At 36.4% G+C, this 26,699-nt stretch overlaps 1 protein-coding gene, 1 long non-coding RNA gene and 1 pseudogene across 2 annotated transcripts; all 3 read right to left on the reverse strand.

The window, feature by feature from the left end:
- Positions 1–15,820: 15,820 nt before the first annotated feature.
- Positions 15,821–16,842, reverse strand: LOC129242029 (TBC1 domain family member 5 homolog A-like; annotated as a pseudogene).
- Positions 16,843–18,468: 1,626 nt separating this feature from the next.
- Positions 18,469–19,491, reverse strand: LOC129242120 (TBC1 domain family member 5 homolog A-like). Its single transcript, XM_054878708.1, has one exon. The coding sequence runs from the start codon at positions 19,489–19,491 to the stop codon at positions 18,469–18,471; it is 1,023 nt and encodes a 340-aa protein (XP_054734683.1).
- Positions 19,492–22,724: 3,233 nt separating this feature from the next.
- On the reverse strand, positions 22,725–23,327 carry LOC129253463 (uncharacterized). The gene is made up of 3 exons (XR_008583716.1): positions 23,231–23,327; positions 22,895–23,048; positions 22,725–22,830 (listed from the first exon to the last, which is right to left on the reverse strand). It is a non-coding gene; the product is annotated as an uncharacterized LOC129253463 (long non-coding RNA).
- Positions 23,328–26,699: the final 3,372 nt, after the last annotated feature.

The raw sequence follows: 26,699 nt of genomic DNA on the forward strand, positions 1-26,699 counted from the left end.
GAAAAAATCGTCTTCCCGAACAAATCGCTTCCAAAATCTTGAATATGTCGCATCGAATAGTTGTTGGGAATTGTTTTGGCATTTAGCCGTCTGTGGCCGTCTGTAATCCCCACAGGGTCGCCACGTTGCCCACTGACTGCAAGAACGCTGACGATGCACAGTGGTCCCGCCGCGTAGGAAGAGCGGTCATAAGAACTTTTGGCGTGATAAATGACTTTTTAGTACGTTTTCAAGTTGAGAAATGTTTTTATTTGTTAAAAAAACATTAAGACATATAAAAAGTAATATATATATATATTAATAAGAATAATATATAATACGTAATATATAATTAATATAAAAAGTCAAAGGAAAATTAGGTACACACATTTTTTATATAAAATTTTTTTGTTTCCTTTAAAGTTTTGCATAAATCTTAAATTATAAACAATAATAGAAAAAAACATTGAATTCCGAAAGGATGAGCATAAAATATACTTTGATGCCAGTTAACTTATTCTTATTTATGAAAACAATAAAATATTCACTTCCCAAAAAGTTAATGTACTTAGAAATACAAAACGTTTAACTCAATAAATCTAACACTTCTCTTGACATCATAGATTTCTTTTTACATGGTAATTTTCGTAGACTAGATATAAATGGATCGGAATTAAGAAGAAGCCTGTGCAAAAGATCTGTGTTAGTTACAGTTCTTGAGTGCTTTCTGGTATTGTCACGTCTGAATTGTTTCACTAATTTATTACATGATTCAGCAGCCTCCTCTGATAATTCTCCAATTGATAATAAACAATGATCGATCACCTCCGGCCCATGAATGAGCACTTATGAACTGATGCAGGTAAATTATACCATGAATATTTATTAACTAGATTTTAGCAGTGTCTAGTGCGTATATTTTGAATTTATTCGAATTAATTTTAAAACCAGATGAAAGACATTGTAGGAGATAACTACATCTGTCTATACGTGTTTGTCTATTCCTGTGATTTCGGATGATATGGTTGAATGAAGGAAACATTTTCGTGCATTAAAGATTTTAAAAAGTGTCTCGTCTAAGTCTATTGTTTTTTTAGTGGTGTCAGCTTCTAATATCCTTAAATGTTCATTAAGAGTACCATGTATGCGTTCAATGTCAGAATTACCTGTCTTAAGGTAAGGCGTGGTTACGTGTGGCTCAATATTTTCTTCACTGAAAAATAATTTAACGGCGCTATGTAGTATGCAACGCTCGTTATCGAAGATGAGTTTATTCATTTTCCCTAAAAAAAATGTTCGTTCTTTTAAAGCTGCTAGAATCGCAATCCGAGACTTGATCATTGCACATTCTATTGGGTTGACCTCTGCGATTATTCCTATTGTGAATAACTCGTGCGTGTTATTTTTGGTTATTTATGAAATGTTGCATATTTCGAGAATTTGTCTATATTTAACCACTATATTTCTGCAAGGGTACCAAATATCTATCTGAACTATGTCATTAAAGTGTTTAGGGGTTTCTGTAATTCGATAAGGAAGTTTTAGGGGTTTCTATCGTGCTTGGCTATAGCGCAAATCGAACAATTGTTAATATAGAGTTGTATAATTTTATAAAGCTTCGGGTAAAAATATTTATTCTTCAGCTCTAAAAATACTTTCTCTCTGTGATTATTGCGAATATGCTCATTTTCAATGATAGTCAGTCAATATATCGTTTTTGTCGGTAATTTCAATTAGCTTAATGTTTAATCGATATAAAGTCAAAGAATTACACTGATCAACAAAAAAAAACTTTCGGAAAATATCTTGGAAACCAACACTTGTTTTAAGACAAGTAAGACATGCTGATTACAAATATAGAAACCGTTTGTCTCTATCACCCACCGTTGTTGAGATATTTGGCATTGACCATTTATATATGTTTAATATTGTATCAAAGCAAACAACTCGCAGGCAAATCACAGTAGAGCATATATCGCTGAATAGAGTACTACTTAACATAAATACACATAGTTTAAGATATAATACACTTGTAAAATACATAGGTAAAACGTAAAGTTCCTTAAATTAAAAGTTAGTTTGGTTTGAATTTCTTGGCTGTAGACTTGCGTTTGTGCTGACAATTTGGCATGTTGCGCTGAAGCATTGTATTAATCGTAATCAAAGAAATTCTGTTTGTCTTAATCGTAATCGACTCGTTGCTACGAGTGTGTTTTATTGAATCGGGATTGCCTGTCATTTCGGTACTACATTGTATATACTTTGTGACGGCTTCATCCATTGTTTTGAAATTGCCTGCCTCGAGGATTGTTTTTAACTTTCCGTGTTCACAATTTTTAACCATTGCGTTAATGGCTTCTTTAGTGCTGAATTTGTCAGCATGTTCGGCTGATAGGCCTTCGTCAATATACGAAGCTTCCAAAAGCTTTCGTAAATTGTCAATTTCTGTCGTGAATTTTTCGGCAGTTTTCCCTTTTTGCATTGTTTTAGACAATTTGGCTTTTACTACGTCGGATGTTTCACCAACTATAGTATCTTGCAATTTTTTGATTATTGCATTAATTGTCGTTTCATTTTGGACTTTGTATAGAGTTGAGCCAACAATTTTTGACTTAATGACCTCAACAGCTATTTCTTCGAATGTGCCTTTTGTCAGATTTATTAACTTCAAAGCTGTTACAAATCTTTGAAGATGTATTTTCTGTCCATTGAATTCTGGAATGGCATTCGATATGTCCTTTATGTATGCCCTTTGGGCGCTTACATCCGTCATGATGTTTTCTTTTGTGTCTACTGAGCTTGTGCTAGAATTCAATCCTTCTTCCTGTTCTATCTCATTATCTTCTTCAGATAAAGTGATTTGTGCAGGAATTGTAAGATCTTTTAGGTCGTTTTCTTTTATATCAGTTTCTTCGTTTGATTCAGGATCTGAATCTAAATCTGTTTCAACTGATTTCTGATCTTCTTCTCCATGTGGTGTTAATGGTGAATTTAACACTGTTGGAATGAAAATATCTAGCTGATACTTTTCTTTGACGTTATATAAATTTGAACGTAATTTGATCAACAATTTTGATATTTTTGACCAGTTAGTTTTATTTATTATACGTCTATTATCATGCACTAATATTCTTGCATCATTAAATGTTTCTACAAGAATTTTCGCATGTTTATTTAAAGTATCCTTTTGTATTGACCTATTCTGGCTTACACATTTGTAAGATTTATCATTTTTCTTTTAGTTCACGGATATTTAGGGTTATTTGCTCCCATTCCATGCCTGGGATTCATTATGTATATGTATATATATAAAAGTTTTTTTTTTTTTTTTATTTTTTTTTTTTTATTTTTTATTTTTTTTATTCTTTATACATAACTTTTATGACATTTATTTGTCCCAATATTTCGTGCTTATCTATCTCTGAAAATACCCTGCAATTCTTTACCGTAGTCAATACTATTCCCTTTTGGGTGCTAGTACAATGGTAAAGGGGGGAAAAGTCTAAGTTATACTTTTCCATGTATTCACTTTCTAAATCATAGATAAGTATGGGTTCTACTCTGTTTTTTTAGTATAGACAATACCCTGTTCTGGAAATCGGGTTCATTTGTCATTACTATTCTAATGCATTTCTCCGTATTCATATTTGATTTTTTTTTTTTATTTATCAAATTCATGTTTTTTTTTTTTGTATATATAAACACATTACCATGAGAATCGTGTGTGCTTGTATATTATTTTCAGATCTTATCAAGATCGTTAGCTTGGCTTAAGGCTCTCTTTTTTATACATTTATTATGTAGGATGTAAGCTTTGTAAATAATATATGCACACATAATAATAACGATTATCAGTAACAATATGTTTGTTATTTTCATATCAGTATTTGGCGATTCTATTTTATTTATTACATTTGCAGTGGAGTCCACTGTTTTGGTATCAATTAACCCCATTCTGGGTGTTATTATATATATATCGTCAGATTTACTTATACTGTTTCTGCTCATTTATTTTAGTTTTGTTATTTCTAATGTTAATGTTCATTTAGGACTCAATTTTAATTTAATTAGTTTTTCCTGATTCGATCAACAGCGCTCTCCTACCTAGTGGTTTGTATGGCTTCACGGGCCATACTCTAGCGGGCAATGCAGTTATCGCTTCCGCTTACTATATTTGTCTTAAATTAATTACAATATTTTTTTTTTTTTTTTGTGTATTATATAAATATATCTAAATTCTGCTGCTGTTGATCGTCCATCTGCACCAGCTGGTCTTCGCCGGATCTGGCACGCTGGCGCTCCCTCGTTGACGCAAGCGGCGGGGTGCCTCTCGCGTTTGATGTCTCTAGTTGTTGTTCGTCTTGATGTTCGGATCCGCTGCCGTGCAGTGCTTGCACGTGTATTGGCAGAACGCACTGTCCAATGGTCCCTCGCAGTCGTCTGGGCACTTCTTGGCTGGTTTACTGAGCTGGGCTTTTATTGCTCCTGGCTGGTTTAATTTGGGAATAGTGTTATCAATTGTTTTTATATGTCTTTGTGTGGTGGTAGAGGTTGAATGCTTATGGTTTGCCTTCTGGGCTTGATCAATCTGATCTAGCTCGGCTTGTAGTGCTATTGTTGCCTCCCAACGTAATGGTGGGTTGGTGGCAAACAATAGTTTGAGAATTTCCGTCTTCCTCTTTTGGAGGCGTACTCGCATGCCACTTCTTCCGGCTTTTTTCTTTTTGATTACTGCATTCATTGAACCTCTACTCACTCAGACAAGAAAAATGTAGTTTCCAACGCTGTTCCTGCTGCTTGACTCCAGGGCTTATTTTCTGCGTCCTGTCACGGTCGCCATGTATTATTCGTAATCAAAGAAATTCTGTTTGTCTTAATCGTAATCGACTCGTTGCTACGAGTGTGTTTTATTGAATCGGGATTGCCTGTCATTTCGGTACTACATTGTATATACTTTGTGACGGCTTCAGCATCCAGCAATAGTCGGCTAACATTGCTGCACTCCATCGACTTTGATAGCGTGACTCCATCACCGAGATGTCCTGATGGAAACGTTCACCATGTTCATCACTAACAGAACCTAGGTTTTCTGGAAAGAAGTCGAGATGTGAGTCGAGGAGATGAATCTTGAGGGACATGTTACAACCCATTAACTTGTACGCACTAATGCACTTCTGCACAATATTTACATAGTCAGGAGATTTATTATTTCCAAGGAAATTGGCTACAACAGACTTAAATGCCAACCATGCTTTTTTTTCAGTTCTGCTGAGTAAATCTTCGAAGTGACTATCTGCTATGATCTTCCTTATTTGTGGACCTATGAATACACCTTCTTTCACTTTCGCATAACTCAACTCTGGAAACTTGTTGCATAGGTACCGAAAAGCATCTGAGTTTTTGTCTAGTGCCTTCACGAAGTTTTTCATGAGCCCCAGCTTTCTATGAAGTGGAGGCATAATAACTTTTTCACGCTCAACCAATGGCACACGCAGGACGTTTTTACTACCTGGCTCCATTTTATCTCTAATGGGCCAATTCTTATTTATATAGTGGTGCTTCCTATCTCTGCTGTCCCACTCGCAGATAAAGCAGCAGTACTTGGTGTACCCTGTCTACATTCCCATGAGAATAGTGATCACTTTTAAATCACCACACATATTCCAATTGTAATCGCGATAGCAAATTTTTTCAAGAAGTAGCGACATGGTTTCGTACGTCTCTTTTAGATGAGTAGAATAACCAACCGGTACTGATGCATACATGTTTCCATTGTGTAATAATACAGCTTTAAACTTGCCTTGGAGGAATCAATAAATAGACGCCATGCTTCAGTCTTATGTTCTACACCGAGGCTTGACATAAGACCTTGGATGTCAGTGTAGTAGCACATATTGTCACTCATTGCAAAGAACTGCACGAGTTCTTTGTGTCTATGTCGAAATTGTGAAGTTCTTGTACCTGGTGATAGCGAATTAAACTCTTTCAGACGTGAACCTAGCAGTTCAGCTTGACCTTTTGTTAGTGCCAGGTCCCGTACAAGGTCGCAAAGATCATCATTATTAATCAACTGAATTTCATCATCATCAGGATTGTAGTCAGAGTCTGCCATGTTGCTGAAAGACGAACTTTCTTCTTGTGTTGCATCATCGACTCTGTATTCTGTAGGTGATGTTGGTATTGGACAACTGACTGGATCATGTGGAATTGGTTTTGAAACCGAGGGAATATCTGGATACTTCACAGATGAACGAGTCTTGTATGAGAAACCTGTGACATTTGTCAAACAGAAATAACAGTCAGTGATGTGGTTGCTTGACTCACGCCATATCATAGGAACTCCAAATGCCAGATGGTTGTTATTTTTAGCCTTCCTTATCCAACCCCGTAAGTTGCATACACATGTCAAACAAATGAACTGTGGTGCCCATAACTTGCCGCTGTCAACCTTTGAATCAAAGTATAGTTCATAAGCTTTTCTCAGAAATGGTGTAAATGTCTTTCGGTGTCTTTTGTCTGTGAGATAGCCGCAAACAAGTCTGGTGAATTGATGCAGCCTCTAGACGCCATTGTTTTCACTGAAAAAAAAAATAGCAAATATGTTATTAACTGATTTCCTTTATGTTTGAAGGTGGTTGCATTCTATGAATTGCCTCAATTTTTGAGGGATCAGGTTTTATACCTTCACCTGATGCAAGGTGTCCTAAATTTTCATATCAGTATTTGGCGATTCTATTTTATTTATTACATTTGCAGTGGAGTCCACTGTTTTGGTATCAATTAACCCCATTCTGGGTGTTATTATATATATATCGTCAGATTTACTTATACTGTTTCTGCTCATTTATTTTAGTTTTGTTATTTCTAATGTTAATGTTCATTTAGGACTCAATTTTAATTTAATTAGTTTTTCCTGATTCGATCAACAGCGCTCTCCTACCTAGTGGTTTGTATGGCTTCACGGGCCATACTCTAGCGGGCAATGCAGTTATCGCTTCCGCTTACTATATTTGTCTTAAATTAATTACAATATTTTTTTTTTTTTTTGTGTATTATATAAATATATCTAAATTCTGCTGCTGTTGATCGTCCATCTGCACCAGCTGGTCTTCGCCGGATCTGGCACGCTGGCGCTCCCTCGTTGACGCAAGCGGCGGGGTGCCTCTCGCGTTTGATGTCTCTAGTTGTTGTTCGTCTTGATGTTCGGATCCGCTGCCGTGCAGTGCTTGCACGTGTATTGGCAGAACGCACTGTCCAATGGTCCCTCGCAGTCGTCTGGGCACTTCTTGGCTGGTTTACTGAGCTGGGCTTTTATTGCTCCTGGCTGGTTTAATTTGGGAATAGTGTTATCAATTGTTTTTATATGTCTTTGTGTGGTGGTAGAGGTTGAATGCTTATGGTTTGCCTTCTGGGCTTGATCAATCTGATCTAGCTCGGCTTGTAGTGCTATTGTTGCCTCCCAACGTAATGGTGGGTTGGTGGCAAACAATAGTTTGAGAATTTCCGTCTTCCTCTTTTGGAGGCGTACTCGCATGCCACTTCTTCCGGCTTTTTTCTTTTTGATTACTGCATTCATTGAACCTCTACTCACTCAGACAAGAAAAATGTAGTTTCCAACGCTGTTCCTGCTGCTTGACTCCAGGGCTTATTTTCTGCGTCCTGTCACGGTCGCCATGTATTATTCGTAATCAAAGAAATTCTGTTTGTCTTAATCGTAATCGACTCGTTGCTACGAGTGTGTTTTATTGAATCGGGATTGCCTGTCATTTCGGTACTACATTGTATATACTTTGTGACGGCTTCAGCATCCAGCAATAGTCGGCTAACATTGCTGCACTCCATCGACTTTGATAGCGTGACTCCATCACCGAGATGTCCTGATGGAAACGTTCACCATGTTCATCACTAACAGAACCTAGGTTTTCTGGAAAGAAGTCGAGATGTGAGTCGAGGAGATGAATCTTGAGGGACATGTTACAACCCATTAACTTGTACGCACTAATGCACTTCTGCACAATATTTACATAGTCAGGAGATTTATTATTTCCAAGGAAATTGGCTACAACAGACTTAAATGCCAACCATGCTTTTTTTTCAGTTCTGCTGAGTAAATCTTCGAAGTGACTATCTGCTATGATCTTCCTTATTTGTGGACCTATGAATACACCTTCTTTCACTTTCGCATAACTCAACTCTGGAAACTTGTTGCATAGGTACCGAAAAGCATCTGAGTTTTTGTCTAGTGCCTTCACGAAGTTTTTCATGAGCCCCAGCTTTCTATGAAGTGGAGGCATAATAACTTTTTCACGCTCAACCAATGGCACACGCAGGACGTTTTTACTACCTGGCTCCATTTTATCTCTAATGGGCCAATTCTTATTTATATAGTGGTGCTTCCTATCTCTGCTGTCCCACTCGCAGATAAAGCAGCAGTACTTGGTGTACCCTGTCTACATTCCCATGAGAATAGTGATCACTTTTAAATCACCACACATATTCCAATTGTAATCGCGATAGCAAATTTTTTCAAGAAGTAGCGACATGGTTTCGTACGTCTCTTTTAGATGAGTAGAATAACCAACCGGTACTGATGCATACATGTTTCCATTGTGTAATAATACAGCTTTAAACTTGCCTTGGAGGAATCAATAAATAGACGCCATGCTTCAGTCTTATGTTCTACACCGAGGCTTGACATAAGACCTTGGATGTCAGTGTAGTAGCACATATTGTCACTCATTGCAAAGAACTGCACGAGTTCTTTGTGTCTATGTCGAAATTGTGAAGTTCTTGTACCTGGTGATAGCGAATTAAACTCTTTCAGACGTGAACCTAGCAGTTCAGCTTGACCTTTTGTTAGTGCCAGGTCCCGTACAAGGTCGCAAAGATCATCATTATTAATCAACTGAATTTCATCATCATCAGGATTGTAGTCAGAGTCTGCCATGTTGCTGAAAGACGAACTTTCTTCTTGTGTTGCATCATCGACTCTGTATTCTGTAGGTGATGTTGGTATTGGACAACTGACTGGATCATGTGGAATTGGTTTTGAAACCGAGGGAATATCTGGATACTTCACAGATGAACGAGTCTTGTATGAGAAACCTGTGACATTTGTCAAACAGAAATAACAGTCAGTGATGTGGTTGCTTGACTCACGCCATATCATAGGAACTCCAAATGCCAGATGGTTGTTATTTTTAGCCTTCCTTATCCAACCCCGTAAGTTGCATACACATGTCAAACAAATGAACTGTGGTGCCCATAACTTGCCGCTGTCAACCTTTGAATCAAAGTATAGTTCATAAGCTTTTCTCAGAAATGGTGTAAATGTCTTTCGGTGTCTTTTGTCTGTGAGATAGCCGCAAACAAGTCTGGTGAATTGATGCAGCCTCTAGACGCCATTGTTTTCACTGAAAAAAAAAATAGCAAATATGTTATTAACTGATTTCCTTTATGTTTGAAGGTGGTTGCATTCTATGAATTGCCTCAATTTTTGAGGGATCAGGTTTTATACCTTCACCTGATGCAAGGTGTCCTAAAAATTTTGTGGTCAATGCAGCGAAATGGCATTTATTTATTTGTACCTTTAAATTTGATTCTCGTAAAGTGTTAAATATTTTTTTAATGGAATTAATGTGTTCCTGAAAACTAGTGGAAAATATTAAAATATCATCTAGGTATCCAACGCAAATTTTGTTAATATGATCTCTTAATACATGATTAATTAATCGTTGGAATGTTGCAGGGGCTGTCTTTAGACCAAATGGCATACGATTAAATTCGTAATGGCCACTTGCAGTTGAAAAAGCTGTCTTAGCCCTATCCTCGGGGTGTACCTTAGCGAGATCTATTGTGCTAAAGTAACAACATTTACCCAACTTATCAAATATGTCTTCCATATTTGGAAGTGGGAATTTATAGTCTACTGTTTGCTCATTTAGTTTTCTGTAGTCGATTACAATTCTCCATTTTTGTTTACCGCCGTTGTCTGTTTTTTTTTTTTGGTACAACCCATAGTGGTGAATTGTAAGGACTACAACTCGGAGATATTATATTTTGCGCTAGCATTTCCTGTATTTGCCTGTCTACTTCTGCCCGATGTATCACAGGGTATCTATACAGTTTGCTATAAATAGGAGTGTCAGTTTTTGTTAAGATACGATGACGAATTTCACTACTGAAAGGTAAGTTTTCACCATTTTTATAAAAAATATCACTAAACTTATTTACAACAGTCTTTAAAACTTGTTGGTCCTTTGAATTTAAGTGCGTAGGAAACATATTAGATACCGAGTCTTCTGTGATTTCTACTTCTTCATTGACAAATATTTGCAAATTTTCATTTTTCAGATAATTATCTACAGTAATTTCCTCTTCTTCACAAAAATAAATTGGTAAAGTTGCATCTTTTGTTACTAAAACCCTGTTTTCATAGTCGATTTTACATTTCAAATTAAGCAAAATATTGTTACCTATTAGACCATCGAAATACTTATGAAAATTAAATTCTAGAAAACTAATATTAAAATTTGGTTTTATAAATCCAGGGTATTTCCAGATATTTTAAAGCCGGATGGCTCACGATTAAATTCTGATAGAAATAAAACGACTGGCTATTTTTACAATCCAAGCGGAAGTGACTTCCATTTTATTCTTTCTTCCATTTGTCATTTAGGGTTGCCTTATTTTACTTAATACTACATCTCTTCTTAGCATTACTCTACGTTTACATTATTGGGTGTATCTTATACTATGCCTACACTTACATTAACATGCATTCCATCAATAGGCGACCTTAAGGGTTTTACAACTCGGCCAAACCTGATAAGTGATCGCCCTCGATCATTCGCGGTTCATCAAACTCAGAATAATCTCCTAGGGGATTACTTTCCAACTCTATGCATTCATCGGGTTGCTGAACCCACCTTTTTATGCGGTGAGCCTCGATAACCCCATCATACGGAAGCTGGGTGAGCTGACAACCGCCAATGTCGCGGACAACATACCTGTCGTTTCCTAAACTTTTGTGAATGACATAAGGACCTCGATATCGGGGTATAAATTTCTTGTTACTACCAGCCGTGGTGTCTACATTCCTTATGACCACATAATCACCTGGGATGTATTGGGTACTAGGGCTACCCTTTGAAGCCCGCTTAACGTCATACTCCTGCCTAGCTGTAATAGCCTTAGATGCTCTGTCTCGTATCTGGGTAAGATCTCGTTCGTAATCAGGGCACAACATATCCTGAAAGTATTCGGTAAACTCATCCACTATTACTCCCCTTTGTTCCACGCCAAACAAGAGTCGACTGGGAGTATCCCTACAGGTACTGTGAATTGAGTTATTCATGGCATATTCCACCTCAAGTAATTTACTAACCCAGTCGTCATGCTTAATTTCATCCGTCAGTTTACCCAGCATCGTTTTTAGAACTCTATTTACTCTTTCTACCTGACCATTTGCCTGTGGAGAAGCTACAACAATCTTTATATGACTTACATTTCGTTTCGTTAAAAATGAACTAAATTCTAAAGAGGTGAAACAGGTTCCTCGGTCAGTCACAATTCTCCTTGGTCTACTATAATAACTAAAGTACTTGTCAAGAGCATTAATAACTTCCTTAGTGCTTGTTGTATTACACGGATAAAGTTTTACGAATTTTGTGAAACCATCAACAACAACTAAAATGTGTTTACGTTTAGATCTAATCGATGGTAATGGTCCAAAATGATCCAAGTGGATCGTATCAAATGGCAAAGCAGTTTTGGGTATGGGATACAAAGTTCTTTCCTTATTCTGTGGGGGTGTGGCATACATTATGCACTTCAGACAATTTCTTACAAACCTTTCCACTTTTAATCTCATATTGGGAAACCAGTAGTACAATTTTAGCTTCTCATGTGTCTTTTCAGTTGCTAAATGACCCATTTTTTCATGTATCACGCGTATGACATTAGACTCCATCTCATGAGGTACGTATAGGGCCATCTTCCCGTCTTGATTTCTTTTGTAAACAACCCCGTCCATTAGATCATAGTCAGTGACATTTTCGCGTTCCAAACGGTCTCGTATAGTCTTAACATGGTTATCTCGCTCTTGTGCGACTTGTATTTGGAATTGGATATCATCCACATCTATGATTAAACCTATCTGTTTCCTGCTTAATGCATCGACGTGGCCCATCGCAGCACCTCGCTTATGTCTTATTTTATAATTAAAGTTCTCTAATTCAAGGGCCCACCTAGCTATTCTGGGATTAAGCTGCCTCCTATCAAGAGTTAAGGTTAGTGAGTTGCAATCAGTTACTATTGTGAAGGGAATACCCTCTAAGTAAGTCCTAAACCGTCTCAATGCATATATGATTGCTAGCGTCTCCAGCTCAAAACTGTGGTATTTTGATTCTGCACTTGTTGCTGTTTTGGAGAAATATGATATTGGGTGAAACCTTTCATCGTCCTGCCGCTGCAATAGCACTGCTCCAAAACCTATGCTGCTTGCATCACAATGCAATTCGGTTTCCCTTTTGGGACTATATATGGCCAAAACTGGGCTCCGCGTCAGCCTAAATTTTAACTCGTTAAATGCGTCAATACACTCCTGATCAAACTCGAATCGCGCGTCTCTCTTAAGCAAGTTCTGCAAAGGTTTGGCTATCTGGGAAAAGGAAGGTACAAATCGGCGGAAATAAGAAAACAGACCTATGCATGACTGCAGTTGTTTTGAGTTAGTAGGTATAGGGAAATTTTGTATACTCTTAATATGGGAGTTGTTCGGCAGTATTCCTGTCCTGGTTACTGAGTACCCCAGATATTCGATTTCGTCATATCCAAATTTACACTTTTCCAGATTGAGTTTTAGTGCGCGCAAGGTAAGTCTGGTTAATACGGTCTTCAGCAGGTCTACATGTTCGTCAAATGTTTCGGTAGCGATAATAATATCGTCCATATAAATAATAATTTTCCTATTATCAACCATATCTCGAAAGACATGATTGATAAATCGTTGGAATACCGCAGGTGCATTCTTCAGTCCGAATGGCATTTTCAGAAATTCAAACTGTCCATTTGGAGTCACAAAAGAAGTTAATGGTATGGATTCAGGGGCCATATGCACCTGATGGAAACTTTTCAAGTCTAATACTGAAAAATGCCTTTTATTTTGTAAATATTCGATACAGTCATCAATCAGAGGTAACGGGTAATTATCCCTGATGGTAAGTTTGTTAAGGGCCCTATAGTCTATGCACATACGGATTTTACCGCTCTTCTTTTTCACTAATACTACGGCTGAGGCATACGGCGAGTCACTCGGTCTTATGATCCCCTCTTCACGAAGTTCCTCAATGATGGATTGCACTTGGCTGCGCTCCAAATATGACAATCGGCGGGGGGCGGAATGAAAAGGAACGTCAGTTGTCAAATGAATCTTCATCTCATATTTGTATGGTTCGGGCTTTATTTTTGACTTTAAATAATTATCATTAATAAGCTGCTTTAATTTATCACGACAGATTTTAGTCATGTTAGGACACACGTCAACATTACATTCGTCAGATGAAAAATCAATATGGAAAATGTCAGGTACGTCAACGGCAGTGAACTCACCCAAAGACAAGGAATCATTTAGAATGATTTTACTAGCATGGTTTCTTCCTAACTCACTAACTGTTCCGCAACTGCGATAAATGCATTCGAGTCGGTTACAGAATTTAAGCTTTTTGGCTCCATAAGGGACCGTATTTGAAACAACTTATGCTTACTATATTTCTCCAGTGCCTTTGATAATTTAATGTTAAACAACCCCAGGAAGTCACGGCCCAAAATAATTGGCATAGTCATATTTCTATTGGAAATTACATTTAATTCAATTTCTTCAATTTTTCCACAGTATTTAACAAAAGTTTTTAAAACATAAAGTATTTCAATATATTTCCCACCAATGCCTTTGTATTTTTGAACTGGTCTCTTTACACATTCCTTTTGGACCCCTTTAGGAACCAGTGACTCCTGGATAAAGCTAGTCGGAATAATTAAATGCGCCAACCACGTCATGGTCTGTATCCACTTGTACGGCAGCAACTTCTCGGGGCTTCAAAACTTTTGGTGGGTTCGGGCAGGATCGGTGATCGTGCCCCATCTTCCAACATCGGAAACAGGCGTCATTTGGTCGCATAGGGTAAGGGCAGTTGGGTTTGATGTGGCCATCCTTCGAACAATTGTATTATTTTTTGTTCGGCTGCTGGTTTTGTTGTTTTGGGAGCTGCTGTCTGTGCCGTGCCAACTGCAAAATATTTGTTTTGGAAACGGATCACCAGCGTCTTGAATTCGTCTAAGGTTCGGGCCGTCATAAGGATATGCGAGTTTGGGACATTCCCGATTCCATCAATAATAAAATCAATAACCTCAAGATCGCTGACATTGGCTCGTTTTCCTAAGGCTTGCATTGTCAGCACATAACAGTGCAGCGACTCATCTTTCCGCTTCCAGCGACGTTGTGCCAACATCTTATATATCTCATGCCGTGTGACGGATATGTCGAATTCGTCTTTTAGCGCTTTTCTTAGCGCACCATAGTTCAACGCTACTGTTGTCGTCAGGAAAACTTTCGCCGTGCCCGTCAGCGAACGACGAAGTGCAAGCAGTTTAAATCGGTCGTCAGCTCCAGTCGATTCCATTAGATCCTCAAAATCTTTTAGGAATTGGTTCACCGTTAGAGTGACATCATCTCCACTGAATTTGGGGATGGCATGTTCAAGGTCCCCAAATTCCAGACGCCGTATACTCTGATTTTTCGGACGGCCTTCGAGTTCTTCGATTTGTTTGGCCAGCTTGAGAATTTCTACCCGCTTTTGCAAAGCTGCGATCTCTTCATCTAGACCAATAAACATACTAGTCCGTCCACAGTTTCTAATATTGGTAGCGTCAGCAGCGGCACGTACATCAGTAGCGGCAGAGTCAAAAACATCAGAAGCGGCAATAATATCAATAGCGGCAGTAGTATCAATAGCGGCAGTAGCATTAGTAGCAGCAGTAGCACTAGTAGCAGCATTAGTGTCAGTACCGGCAGTGTCGTCAGCAGAGGTGAAAACGTCGGCAGTAGCAGTGGCATTAACAGCGGCAGTACCAGCAGTAGCGGCAGAATTTAAATTATCGTCATTTCTTGAAATTTCCGTGCTCCGAGTGGCTCCTACCACATCCCGCAGCAATCGGCGCAATTGGGTTGTCGTTGCTGTAGTTGGAAATTCCACACCAGCCTCAGTCAGCACGTTAGTTAGTTCTTGGCGAATATTTGCCATTTATCTCGCAAAATATTAAAGTTATCTTTAAAATGTGTAGTTTATTGGGTTGCGTTTGCACAACCCCACACCTGAGTTGTAAATCCAGGGTATTTCCAGATATTTTAAAGCCGGATGGCTCACGATTAAATTCTGATAGAAATAAAACGACTGGCTATTTTTACGATCCAAGCGGAAGTGACTTCCATTTTATTCTTTCTTCCATTTGTCATTTAGGGTTGCCTTATTTTACTTAATACTACATCTCTTCATAGCATTACTCTACGTTTACATTATTGGGTGTATCTTATACTATGCCTACACTTACATTAACATACATTCCATCAATAGGCGACCTTAAGGGTTTTACAGTTTATTAAATTCTTTGAGCAATGGAAAGCTATACTGTACGTCTGTAGTAACAGCTCGATTTATTACTTTTAAGGTGATAGAACGTGATTTTACGCTCCACTTGGGATTGCAAATATTTGGATTTATAATGCTAAATTCGGCACCAGTATCTACTATAAACCTAAGTTTTCTTACGTTTGTTTTAATTGTTATATAGGGTAATTTTCTGGGCCCTGTAGTTGAAAATTTTGTTCGTTTTCGTTGACTCCTATTTCCATGGGTTCTACATTGTTATACTTTCTGTTATTGAAAAGTCTTTCATTACTGTTATTTTGATTAAGAAAACTACCAGAGCTACGATTTGTTCTATTTGTTTGGTTACTGTTGTTGCTATTAAAACTTGGTTGTCGGTGATTGTTATTAATGCTATTGTTGTTGTACTGTTGTCTATGCTGTTGACTAAACGCATCGTTTGCTCTATTACTTATATTGCTGTTATTGAACAGCTGGCTGTTCTGTTGATTAAGATATTGGTTCATATTAGATCCTCTGTTATAACCATGTTGCTGTCTATGTTGTTGAGTAGCAAAATTCATGTTATCAGCATTTTGTTCTAAGTTTCTGCTTCTGTTAAGCGAACTACTGTTAAAAAAATTTGTTGCTGATATTTATAGTTTAAGTAATCATTTGATTTTATAATATCATATGCGTCTTTTAAAGTTTTTGGATTCCTACTAACAATAATGCTTTTGACAGGTTCGGGTAAACCATGTTTAAATGAATTCAAAGCAATTCTGGCATTGCTTTCACTGGAAGTACTATTTGTGCAAAATATTGACGCGTTATTTAGCCGACATAACAAAGTATTAAGTGAATTATAAAAAGCTTCAATTATCGAATCACATCTACAGATTCTAATTTTGCCAATGAGTTCGTCAACCGAATTTTTTTCGCCATGGCTATCTATAAGGACTCTTTTAACTTCCGGCCAAGTATCCGGGTTTCCATTTATTAAAAGAGATATCCTAGCGTTTCCAATAATTTTATCTTTAATTTGACCAATTAATAGAATTTTATATTCTTGAGCAGTAAAAGTGTCTAACATTGGGCACATGTAATCTATACGCTGTACAAAATTTAATAATGCATCTCTGTTTCCATCATATGGAGGAATGCTATTTATGTTGGAGGAAATAAACTTAAATTTTACATTCATGTCTAAACTATCCATCTTTGCTCAACTGAATTAAATGAAATGTTATATAAATTAATCAATTTTACTTTTAAACAATGAGTTTCTACGAATATATTAGAAAAATTATGTGTGTGGACTTTAAATGCTATTTACGTACATATATACACATACATAAGTGCGGATCATGATTCAATTATACAAGGTTAAGTAAAGTTTGACAACTGATTTCGGATGCTACTTAATCCATTGATGCAATTTGGAAGCAAGGGAAAAAAGGGCATAAGTTTATCCCCTTTCTGAAAATGTAGTAAAAAATTGAAAAAGGCCGTTGTAAGCCATAGAATAATTTTATGTTATTTTATAAGTGGTACTTAATTATTTATATTTTTAACTTAACTATTCCCATGGATTTGTGTCATATATATATATTATGTATTTTGACCATGCATCGGATTGGAATCTATATGTGCCACTTGTAAACCTACACTGAAGTAATAAATACAATAACTTGAGAATAGTGGAAACTCTTAACGAGGAAAAACCACTTTTATTTCGTCACGTCCGCTAATCATACATTTGATTTTTTAACGAGATTACCTGCAAAGTTACAAGTATAAAATCTGTGTTAAAAAAAGAAAAATTTATATATACGCAGAAACACAAGTAGACGCCCAAAGCATTGCATACTTTACTTACAATTATCTTATCGAATGCTCATTGTTCTCTTCTTTTGTTTATTGCACCGGTTACGATGCTTTATTCGAAAGTGCATCCGGCGTAAACTCACGTTCTCACTTAATCTGAACAATTTTTGTAAAAATGATATCCCACCGTAAAGCTCCCTGCCGTTGAACTGGTTAAACGCTGATTCCAACATTTTAATTTTGTCCAAGAACTCGGTGCTTGGTTTAACTAATCCGCCCTTAGATAAAGTGTCAACCCAAGTAAATGTAGGCTCATTGCATGAACAATCGGTCAATTTTAATTTGCGTATTATGTAACCGGCAATATATTCAAGGGCATCTTCGTGTAAGCTATCAAAGTCTGCGTCCTCATTTAATGAATCGTTGGCGAAGAGAGAGTCGTCTGAAACTATCTCATCTTCTGTTAGCAAACTTTGTAAAGTTTCTAAAGAAGTATCATTGAGACGGAGCCAGTTAGTTTCGTCGGCCTCAACATTGCCCCGATCAACTAATATTGAAGTATTTCGTGCTGTTAATAGAAATCGTTAAGTTATTCAGAAATGAGTAATATATGCATTCATTCACCTAATAAATATCTTCGTAATCTATATTTAAATTCCATAGGACTAGGAATGTCATACAACCCGCCTTTGGCACGTATCGCCCCGAAAAAATGCTCCAGTACATCCTGATTTTACATTTCAAATTAAGCAAAATATTGCTACCTATTAGACCATCGAAATACTTATGAAATTTAAATTCTAGAAAACTAATATATTATTAAAATTTGGTTTATTAAATTCTTTGAACAATGGAAAGCTATACTGTACGTCTGTAGTAACAGCTCGATTTATTACTTTTAAGGTGATAGAACGTGATTTTACTCTCCACTTGGGATTGCAAATATTTGGATTTATAATGCTAAATTCGGCACCAGTATCTACTATAAACCTAAGTTTTCTTACGTTTGTTTTAATTGTTATATAGGGTAATTTTCTGGGCTCTGTAATTGAAAATTTTGTTCGTTTTCGTTGACTCCTATTTCCATGGGTTCTACATTGTTATACTTTCTGTTATTGAAAAGTCTTTCATTACTGTTATTTTGATTAAGAAAACTACCAGAGCTACGATTTGTTCTATTTGTTTGGTTACTGTTGTTGCTATTAAAACTTGGTTGTCGGTGATTGTTATTAATGCTATTGTTGTTGTACTGTTGTCTATGCTGTTGACTAAACGCATCGTTTGCTCTATTACTTATATTGCTGTTATTGAACAGCTGGCTGTTCTGTTGATTAAGATATTGGTTCATATTAGATCCTCTGTTATAACCATGTTGCTGTCTATGTTGTTGAGTAGCAAAATTCATGTTATCAGCATTTTGTTCTAAGTTGCTGCTTCTGTTAAGCGAACTACTGTTAAAAAAAATTTGTTGCTGATTTTTATAGTTTAAGTAACCATTTGATTTTATAATATCATATGCGTCTTTTAAAGTTTTTGGATTCCTACTAACAATAATGCTTTTGACAGGTTCGGGTAAACCATGTTTAAATGAATTCAAAGCAATTCTGGCATTGCTTTCACTGGAAGTACTATTTGTGCAAAATATTGACGCGTTATTTAGCCGACATAACAAAGTATTAAGTGAATTATAAAAAGCTTCAATTATCGAATCACATCTACAGATTCTAATTTTGCCAATGAGTTCGTCAACCGAATTTTTTTCGCCATGGCTATCTATAAGGACTCTTTTAACTTCCGGCCAAGTATCCGGGTTTCCATTTATTAAAAGAGATATCCTAGCGTTTCCAATAATTTTATCTTTAATTTGACCAATTAATAGAATTTTATATTCTTGAGCAGTAAAAGTGTCTAACATTGGGCACATGTAATCTATACGCTGTACAAAATTTAATAATGCATCTCTGTTTCCATCATATGGAGGAATGCTATTTATGTTGGAGGAAATAAACTTAAATTTTACATTCATGTCTAAACTATCCATCTTTGCTCAACTGAATTAAATGAAATGTTATATAAATTAATCAATTTTACTTTTAAACAATGAGTTTCTACGAATATATTAGAAAAATTATGTGTGTGGACTTTAAATGCTATTTACGTACATATATACACATACATAAGTGCGGATCATGATTCAATTATACAAGGTTAAGTAAAGTTTGACAACTGATTTCGGATGCTACTTAATCCATTGATGCAATTTGGAAGCAAGGGAAAAAAGGGCATAAGTTTATCCCCTTTCTGAAAATGTAGTAAAAAATTGAAAAAGGCCGTTGTAAGCCATAGAATAATTTTATGTTATTTTATAAGTGGTACTTAATTATTTATATTTTTAACTTAACTATTCCCATGGATTTGTGTCATATATATATATTATGTATTTTGACCATGCATCGGATTGGAATCTATATGTGCCACTTGTAAACCTACACTGAAGTAATAAATACAATAACTTGAGAATAGTGGAAACTCTTAACGAGGAAAAACCACTTTTATTTCGTCACGTCCGCTAATCATACATTTGATTTTTTAACGAGATTACCTGCAAAGTTACAAGTATAAAATCTGTGTTAAAAAAAGAAAAATTTATATATACGCAGAAACACAAGTAGACGCCCAAAGCATTGCATACTTTACTTACAATTATCTTATCGAATGCTCATTGTTCTCTTCTTTTGTTTATTGCACCGGTTACGATGCTTTATTCGAAAGTGCATCCGGCGTAAACTCACGTTCTCACTTAATCTGAACAATTTTTGTAAAAATGATATCCCACCGTAAAGCTCCCTGCCGTTGAACTGGTTAAACGCTGATTCCAACATTTTAATTTTGTCCAAGAACTCGGTGCTTGGTTTAACTAATCCGCCCTTAGATAAAGTGTCAACCCAAGTAAATGTAGGCTCATTGCATGAACAATCGGTCAATTTTAATTTGCGTATTATGTAACCGGCAATATATTCAAGGGCATCTTCGTGTAAGCTATCAAAGTCTGCGTCCTCATTTAATGAATCGTTGGCGAAGAGAGAGTCGTCTGAAACTATCTCATCTTCTGTTAGCAAACTTTGTAAAGTTTCTAAAGAAGTATCATTGAGACGGAGCCAGTTAGTTTCGTCGGCCTCAACATTGCCCCGATCAACTAATATTGAAGTATTTCGTGCTGTTAATAGAAATCGTTAAGTTATTCAGAAATGAGTAATATATGCATTCATTCACCTAATAAATATCTTCGTAATCTATATTTAAATTCCATAGGACTAGGAATGTCATACAACCCGCCTTTGGCACGTATCGCCCCGAAAAAATGCTCCAGTACATCCTGATTTAATCGATAAGTCAGAATGTACTGAAAGCAGTACTTTTCCTGAACATAACGATATAAGTCCCTGAGGGACTTGTTGCTTAGTTGTATGCCCCTTTGAAACTTTGAAAAGGCAACATTGAAATTCGTCCATAAGCGCGTGTTTCATCGTTCAAGGCGTCCATCTTACTTATAATTTCATCCTGCTGGCCCAAGTCCATCCCATAGGGCTTTTTTGCAGCAACAGTTTGAAAATTCGAAAACTTTGTATTGAAAATATCGAACCAATCATTCACCGTATCAATGAACTCTGCTGTTTCCATGGGCTGATACATATCGAGCCCCAACGAATAACACCTTCGGATTGCACTTGCTGTGGTGTTCGTCTTTGGGAACATGAACAAACTTAACTTTCTCTTTTGCCACGTTTTGTGGCACAAAACACAGCTTGGTTTTGGCATATTTCGTCTGTTAAAAGATTCAATCCAAAAATGAATAGTAAAGTAAACACAGGCATTTTTGATAAAATCTTCCCCGAAAATTGTTAAGAAAACTGTAGTGTTTTGAGTGTTTTCCTTTATTGTACTTTAAATATAAACAAAGTATTCTAAAAATCTCAATTTTATTAATTTGCTTAAAATGATATTTCACGAAAAATCTTAATCTGTGAATATAAATTTTAAGCAGTTATTAACAAAAAATCAGATTGATAATCTGCAACAAAAGACTTACCTAAATGTGGCTATGTGGCAGCTATTTATCAATGTAATTTTCACAGAACTTTCAATAGAATTGAAAGATGCGAAAGTCTAAGCAAAATGGAATAGGCAAAACAGTATTGCCTGCTAACTCTGAAATAAAAAGTAGCTTTTCCAAGAGGACAACACGGATTTATTAAGTAGCTTCAAGATGGCTAACACAGGGTGAAAATTGGCTACCTTTAATTATTGCTTCATGAGTGCGGATCACTCCCGCTTGACTCTCAACTATTTTTGTTTCAAAATTTGCTGCAGCTCTGCTGTTAAAGGTGATGTTGTTCCGTTAATTGGCGGCCCGCAAATTAAACAATATTCGAGTCGCAACAGGTGATGACTTTGGGTAAAGTTGACCTTGAATTCTCCTTCGCTTTAATTGTTCATCTTATTGCAAGCGGTGAACTCTCGTGATTTCGTTGTTGTGGTTTTTTTTTCTCTTTTTCGCTTACTACTTTGATTGTCTTCTGTTAGTTCATTATAACGGCTTTTGTTTTACCGTTTTTTTCACTTTACAGTTTCTAATAATGGACAATTCTTCTTTCACAGCAAGTTTTTATTTTTCGAATTTCAATTCTTATTTATTTATTCACTTAGTCAACTTTTGATTTTGTTAGAAATAAAATGTTCATGTCGAATGATTTCGTTTGATTTTTCAAGGTATTAGTTCTTAATATGCGCATAGATGAATGTACATTTTCCCAGTAGCAAAAAGAAGTAGTGAAAAGCGATTACAGAAGCTCTTCTTTGGAATCGGGAGGGCCTTACCATCTCCATGATTTCCTTAATTATTTTTTATATGAAATGAGCCAAAACGCAAGGCATTGCAGTTTCGCTTGCGACGGAACATCTTATAGAAGGTGTTATTGCAAGTCATTATGCCACCGCTTGTACGAGAATGCTTTTGAGAAGGAGCTGTCTTCAAGCGCTTCACAAACGCCTGGCAGTATGCCCTTCTTGCTCGCTTACTTTGTAAGGGCTGCAGGAAGCCGTCTTTGTCATGTGATGTTATCTTACTTCCAAACAGCAACGATAATTTCAAAAAATTATTTTAATTTTAATAATTATAAGTATTTTAATAGATGATTTATTAATTTATTTATTTTTTATAAATATGAATTTTAAACAAAAAAGATAAATAAATGTAATTAAATTATTTTTTTCTTAGCAAGGCATGTAGTCTTGTGTACTCGATTCTTTGCGATTTTGAAACCTTTTTTAAGTTCAACAATATAGTTGTCCCATGTAATTACGCTTTCTGCAACAGATTCTACAATTGAAAGGAAATACTTATGTTAGATATTGGATTAAAGATTATTGTTATTGCAACTTACTATACAAAATATCATTTACGTTTTTATAACTTTTAAATGATTATTTTCCTTGTATTCCGTCGTAATTGAAATTAAGGAATACGTCTTTTCCAAATAAATTGTGGATATTTTTGGAAATGCCACCCCTTTCACATATTTTTGTTATGGTATTAATCTGTAAGTAAAAGACAATTTATAAGTTCATCTATTACATGGAGAACTGAATGAAGTATTTATTTACAGTCATGGAGTAACGATCAAGAAAATTTTTTTAAATATTTTTAGTGTGGTTTTCTTACTCGTTATCTGTTTCATATAAATATATGTCGTAAAAAAGTAATTAGGCTTTTTATTTACCAATTCATACTCTGCAAGGTTTGGTATTTCTTCCTCAAGTCGCTTCAATTCATCGATGTTTTTTATTGGAAACATTTGAATTATGTGGGAGTTTTGTTGATTTTTGGCTGCTAACTGGTGTACGTATATTTTTATTGATGCACTATTAATTCATTTTGGCTTAAAAAAGTTTCTTGCAGTTGTTTTATAGTTTCGCTCTGTTGAGTTACCAACGCTTTTAAGGCACCCATTTCCAATTCAAATTTATTTATTTGTTCGTATGACTTTGTAACGCCTAAGTTGCCAGTCATTCGCCGGAAAACATTCTTGTTTTGTGCCATTTTTGCCTTAAAATTATGTTAAGGTAAAAAAATGTTAAGTTTAATTAGAATTTTTTTAACTGCATACAGCTGTGTAGTAGAGGAATAAGCACGTGAGTATTTTCATATGGTAAGCACATTATTTTGCAAACAATTTCTTTCACATAGCTTAAGTTTGCGTATTAAATTATTTCGTTCTTTTAAAATTTTTCTTTTTATAGAACTCGCGCTCATTCTTCTTCTACCCATCTTTTTATTTATTTAATTTACACTCACTCTTTTTATTATAAATTTTACTTAAGTTATTTCTAACTTTCCGAAGCACGTCTTTTCATCACAAAAATACACTTTTAATAAATTTACAGAAATGAACGCGTCATTTTTTTTTGTTTGTACCGCCTACTGTAAATTTCGACAATTGTGTATAGGTACAAACGTTAGCTCGACAGTTTATTTTGTAACACCTTGCCTACTCACTTCTCGAGAAGGAGCACTGGAAGCGCTCTGTGAGCAGTGCTGTTGACATAAGCATTTCACTTGCTTAGAAGCTGTTCTGTAATAGCTTATGAAGGCAAGATATTGCATCATTTCCTTCTGGGGATGAATGTACATTTTGCTTTCAAACTACATATGTACATAATTTAATTTTCACTTTCTTTCCGAAAATTTGTTTTTATGGCTTTTGCTTTTTTCAAGCATTTGCCTTTTAAAATGTTTGCGTTAATCACAATAAATTTTGATTATACTACAAAAGTTCTTTTCGAACAATGTAATTAACTTTTTTATTTAAAATTTGCAGTGCGTGTAAGGTTCGCGATGGACTGCGCCAGAAAAGAAGTAAAACGTCTTCTTGTGTCAAAAACTTTATTAAAAAGACCACTAGCTTAAAGCCTAACCATAATTAAATAGTAAGTCAAATGAGAGTATGTTGTTGTGTGCATGTTGAGTGCGTGAGTAAGCGTGTGGGTGTGTAGAGTGTGAGAAAGTATGTAAAGCAGTTGTTGGTTCAAATAAGAGTTAGCATAAGTAATTAAATATTATATATTCCGGCTGCTAAGTAAACTGCTGCAAGTTGACTGTCACCTTTTGCTCTTTGTTGGAGTTGTTTCACCGTATACAAATATGACAAACATACATATATGCTTCTTGTTCACTGTTCCACGCAACTAGCTACTAGTCCTACGCTTATTCGCTCTTCTGTCTCATTCAATGCACAGCGACTCTCGCAATGATCCTTTGTTTAAATGTTCTGGTCTCCTTTCGCAATTCTTTCAACGCTCTCATTAGTTCAATAGACTCTTTCTTTCGCACTGCACCAAAGCAAAATCTTATCGGATTATGCTTACATACCTCGCTGAGTACCCTTTAACATTTCAATAACGTAAATTGATGCGACTCCATAGATGCAGCAAACTATATCGCTTACACTTTCGCATACTTTGTAAATGACGCCACTAATGTAGGTATGTACATACTATATGTCTTAATGGCTTGATTTCTTTGAGTAGATCCGCGCTTCCCAACGGATCACCACTTTAGATTTGAGGTTATGTTTCGGCGCCTACGTATTACACGTGTACTGCTCAACACACGCACTTTTAGTTTTTGAACTTTGAGTTCTATTTAAATTTTAATACGATTCACTAAAACTCCGGTTTGCGTAACTTTTGCTAGTTAGTAATCCCGGACGAGCCCCCAATTTTGTAGGAATTCTTTATTATTTAGCAATTATTTACCAAGTTATTAGTTATATTAAAAGTAAATCTATTACATAGTTCATTGTTCATTTTATACGTCCACTATTGAATCGCTCACATGTACCTCTCTGTTCACCACTCTGTTCTCCAATGTCTATTGTATTCTAACATCTGTGGCGTCCGTTCAGTTTGATGTTTGTTCGTCATGTTAGGGTTGCTGTGCAGGGGTGCATTTTATCCTACATATATGGTGTTGTACTGCTGTCGTAAGCCTTTTATTTTTTGGTACGTCGTGAGTTAGATCGGGATAGCGCGCTAAAATTGCATGAAAGGCTGTGCTACATCAGCAATGACGAAATGCCAATTAAAGTTTCGCTTAAGACCTAAATTCATTGTGATATGTTGCCTACCGAAAGTATCAATTGTAGTGTTGTTTGCGGCAATCAGTCTCAAGACGGGAGGTTGCTTACTCTCACCGTGACGCTTGGGCACCACCGACACTTCGGCACCCGTATCGATGAGGAACTTCATTGAAGAAATTCTATCTCTAACATAAAGGTGGCTGGAGTTAATTCTTTCCTCCGATTTAGCCGCTTTAAACGGAGGACTGACTAGTTTTCCGAGCGCTTTCGATGGAAAACACACGGCTGTCGGCATCGTATTGCTTTTTCACCGAAAGTGCGATGGTATCAGCAAAAATCGTTATACCCATCTCGTGCTGCTCCGCTGCGACTGTTTACTGATTTTGCCCGTTGCGGAGGTCCTCCCCTCCGTTGACCTACGTCGCGACTTTCTAAACGGTTTAATCTATTTACCTATTCGGAAATGGTTGCCGTCATCTCGGCACTTGAAGTGCTGACAGAATCAACGCTGCTACTCGTTGCTGGAATCACCAAAATATCATCAGCCTTCTTAGCTAGGTCATCTACATCACCCTCGATAGTTGCTAAAGTTTGTTGTATATGAACGGGTAAACACCGTAACCACAAAGACTTCAACATGTCTTTACCCAGCTGTTGATTTGCCAAGTCCTTCATTTCACGCTATAAGGATGTAGGGTTCTTTTGACCTAACTCGCAACTTCCCACTAAACGCCTGAGGCGCTTCTCATTAGATTCACCAAACTCTCCCATTAGCCTTTTTTTTAATGCATCATATTTGCCAACACTAGGTGGAGTCTAAATAATGTCACTAGCCTGCGCAAGTACCGCTGAATCAATTCCCGCAACCACTTTGAAGTATTTTGTTTCGTCAATGGAAATTCCAGCTCGCGCGAATTGAGCTTCCACCTGCGCAAACCATAACCACGGATCTGGCTTCCAGATAGGAAGGGTTCTGGTAGGGGTTTAATTGCTAATCGATCCACATGAAATGGAGTTACTGCGTCTTGGAAATTATCCTCATTCCCGACAGGCATGATGTTGTATAAATGTTATTTACGTATACTATGATGTTCCACTGCCGTCGGTGTCA

The sequence above is a fragment of the Anastrepha obliqua genome, chromosome 1 (genome assembly GCF_027943255.1).
Source record: "Anastrepha obliqua isolate idAnaObli1 chromosome 1, idAnaObli1_1.0, whole genome shotgun sequence".
Lineage (NCBI taxonomy): Eukaryota > Metazoa > Arthropoda > Insecta > Diptera > Tephritidae > Anastrepha > Anastrepha obliqua.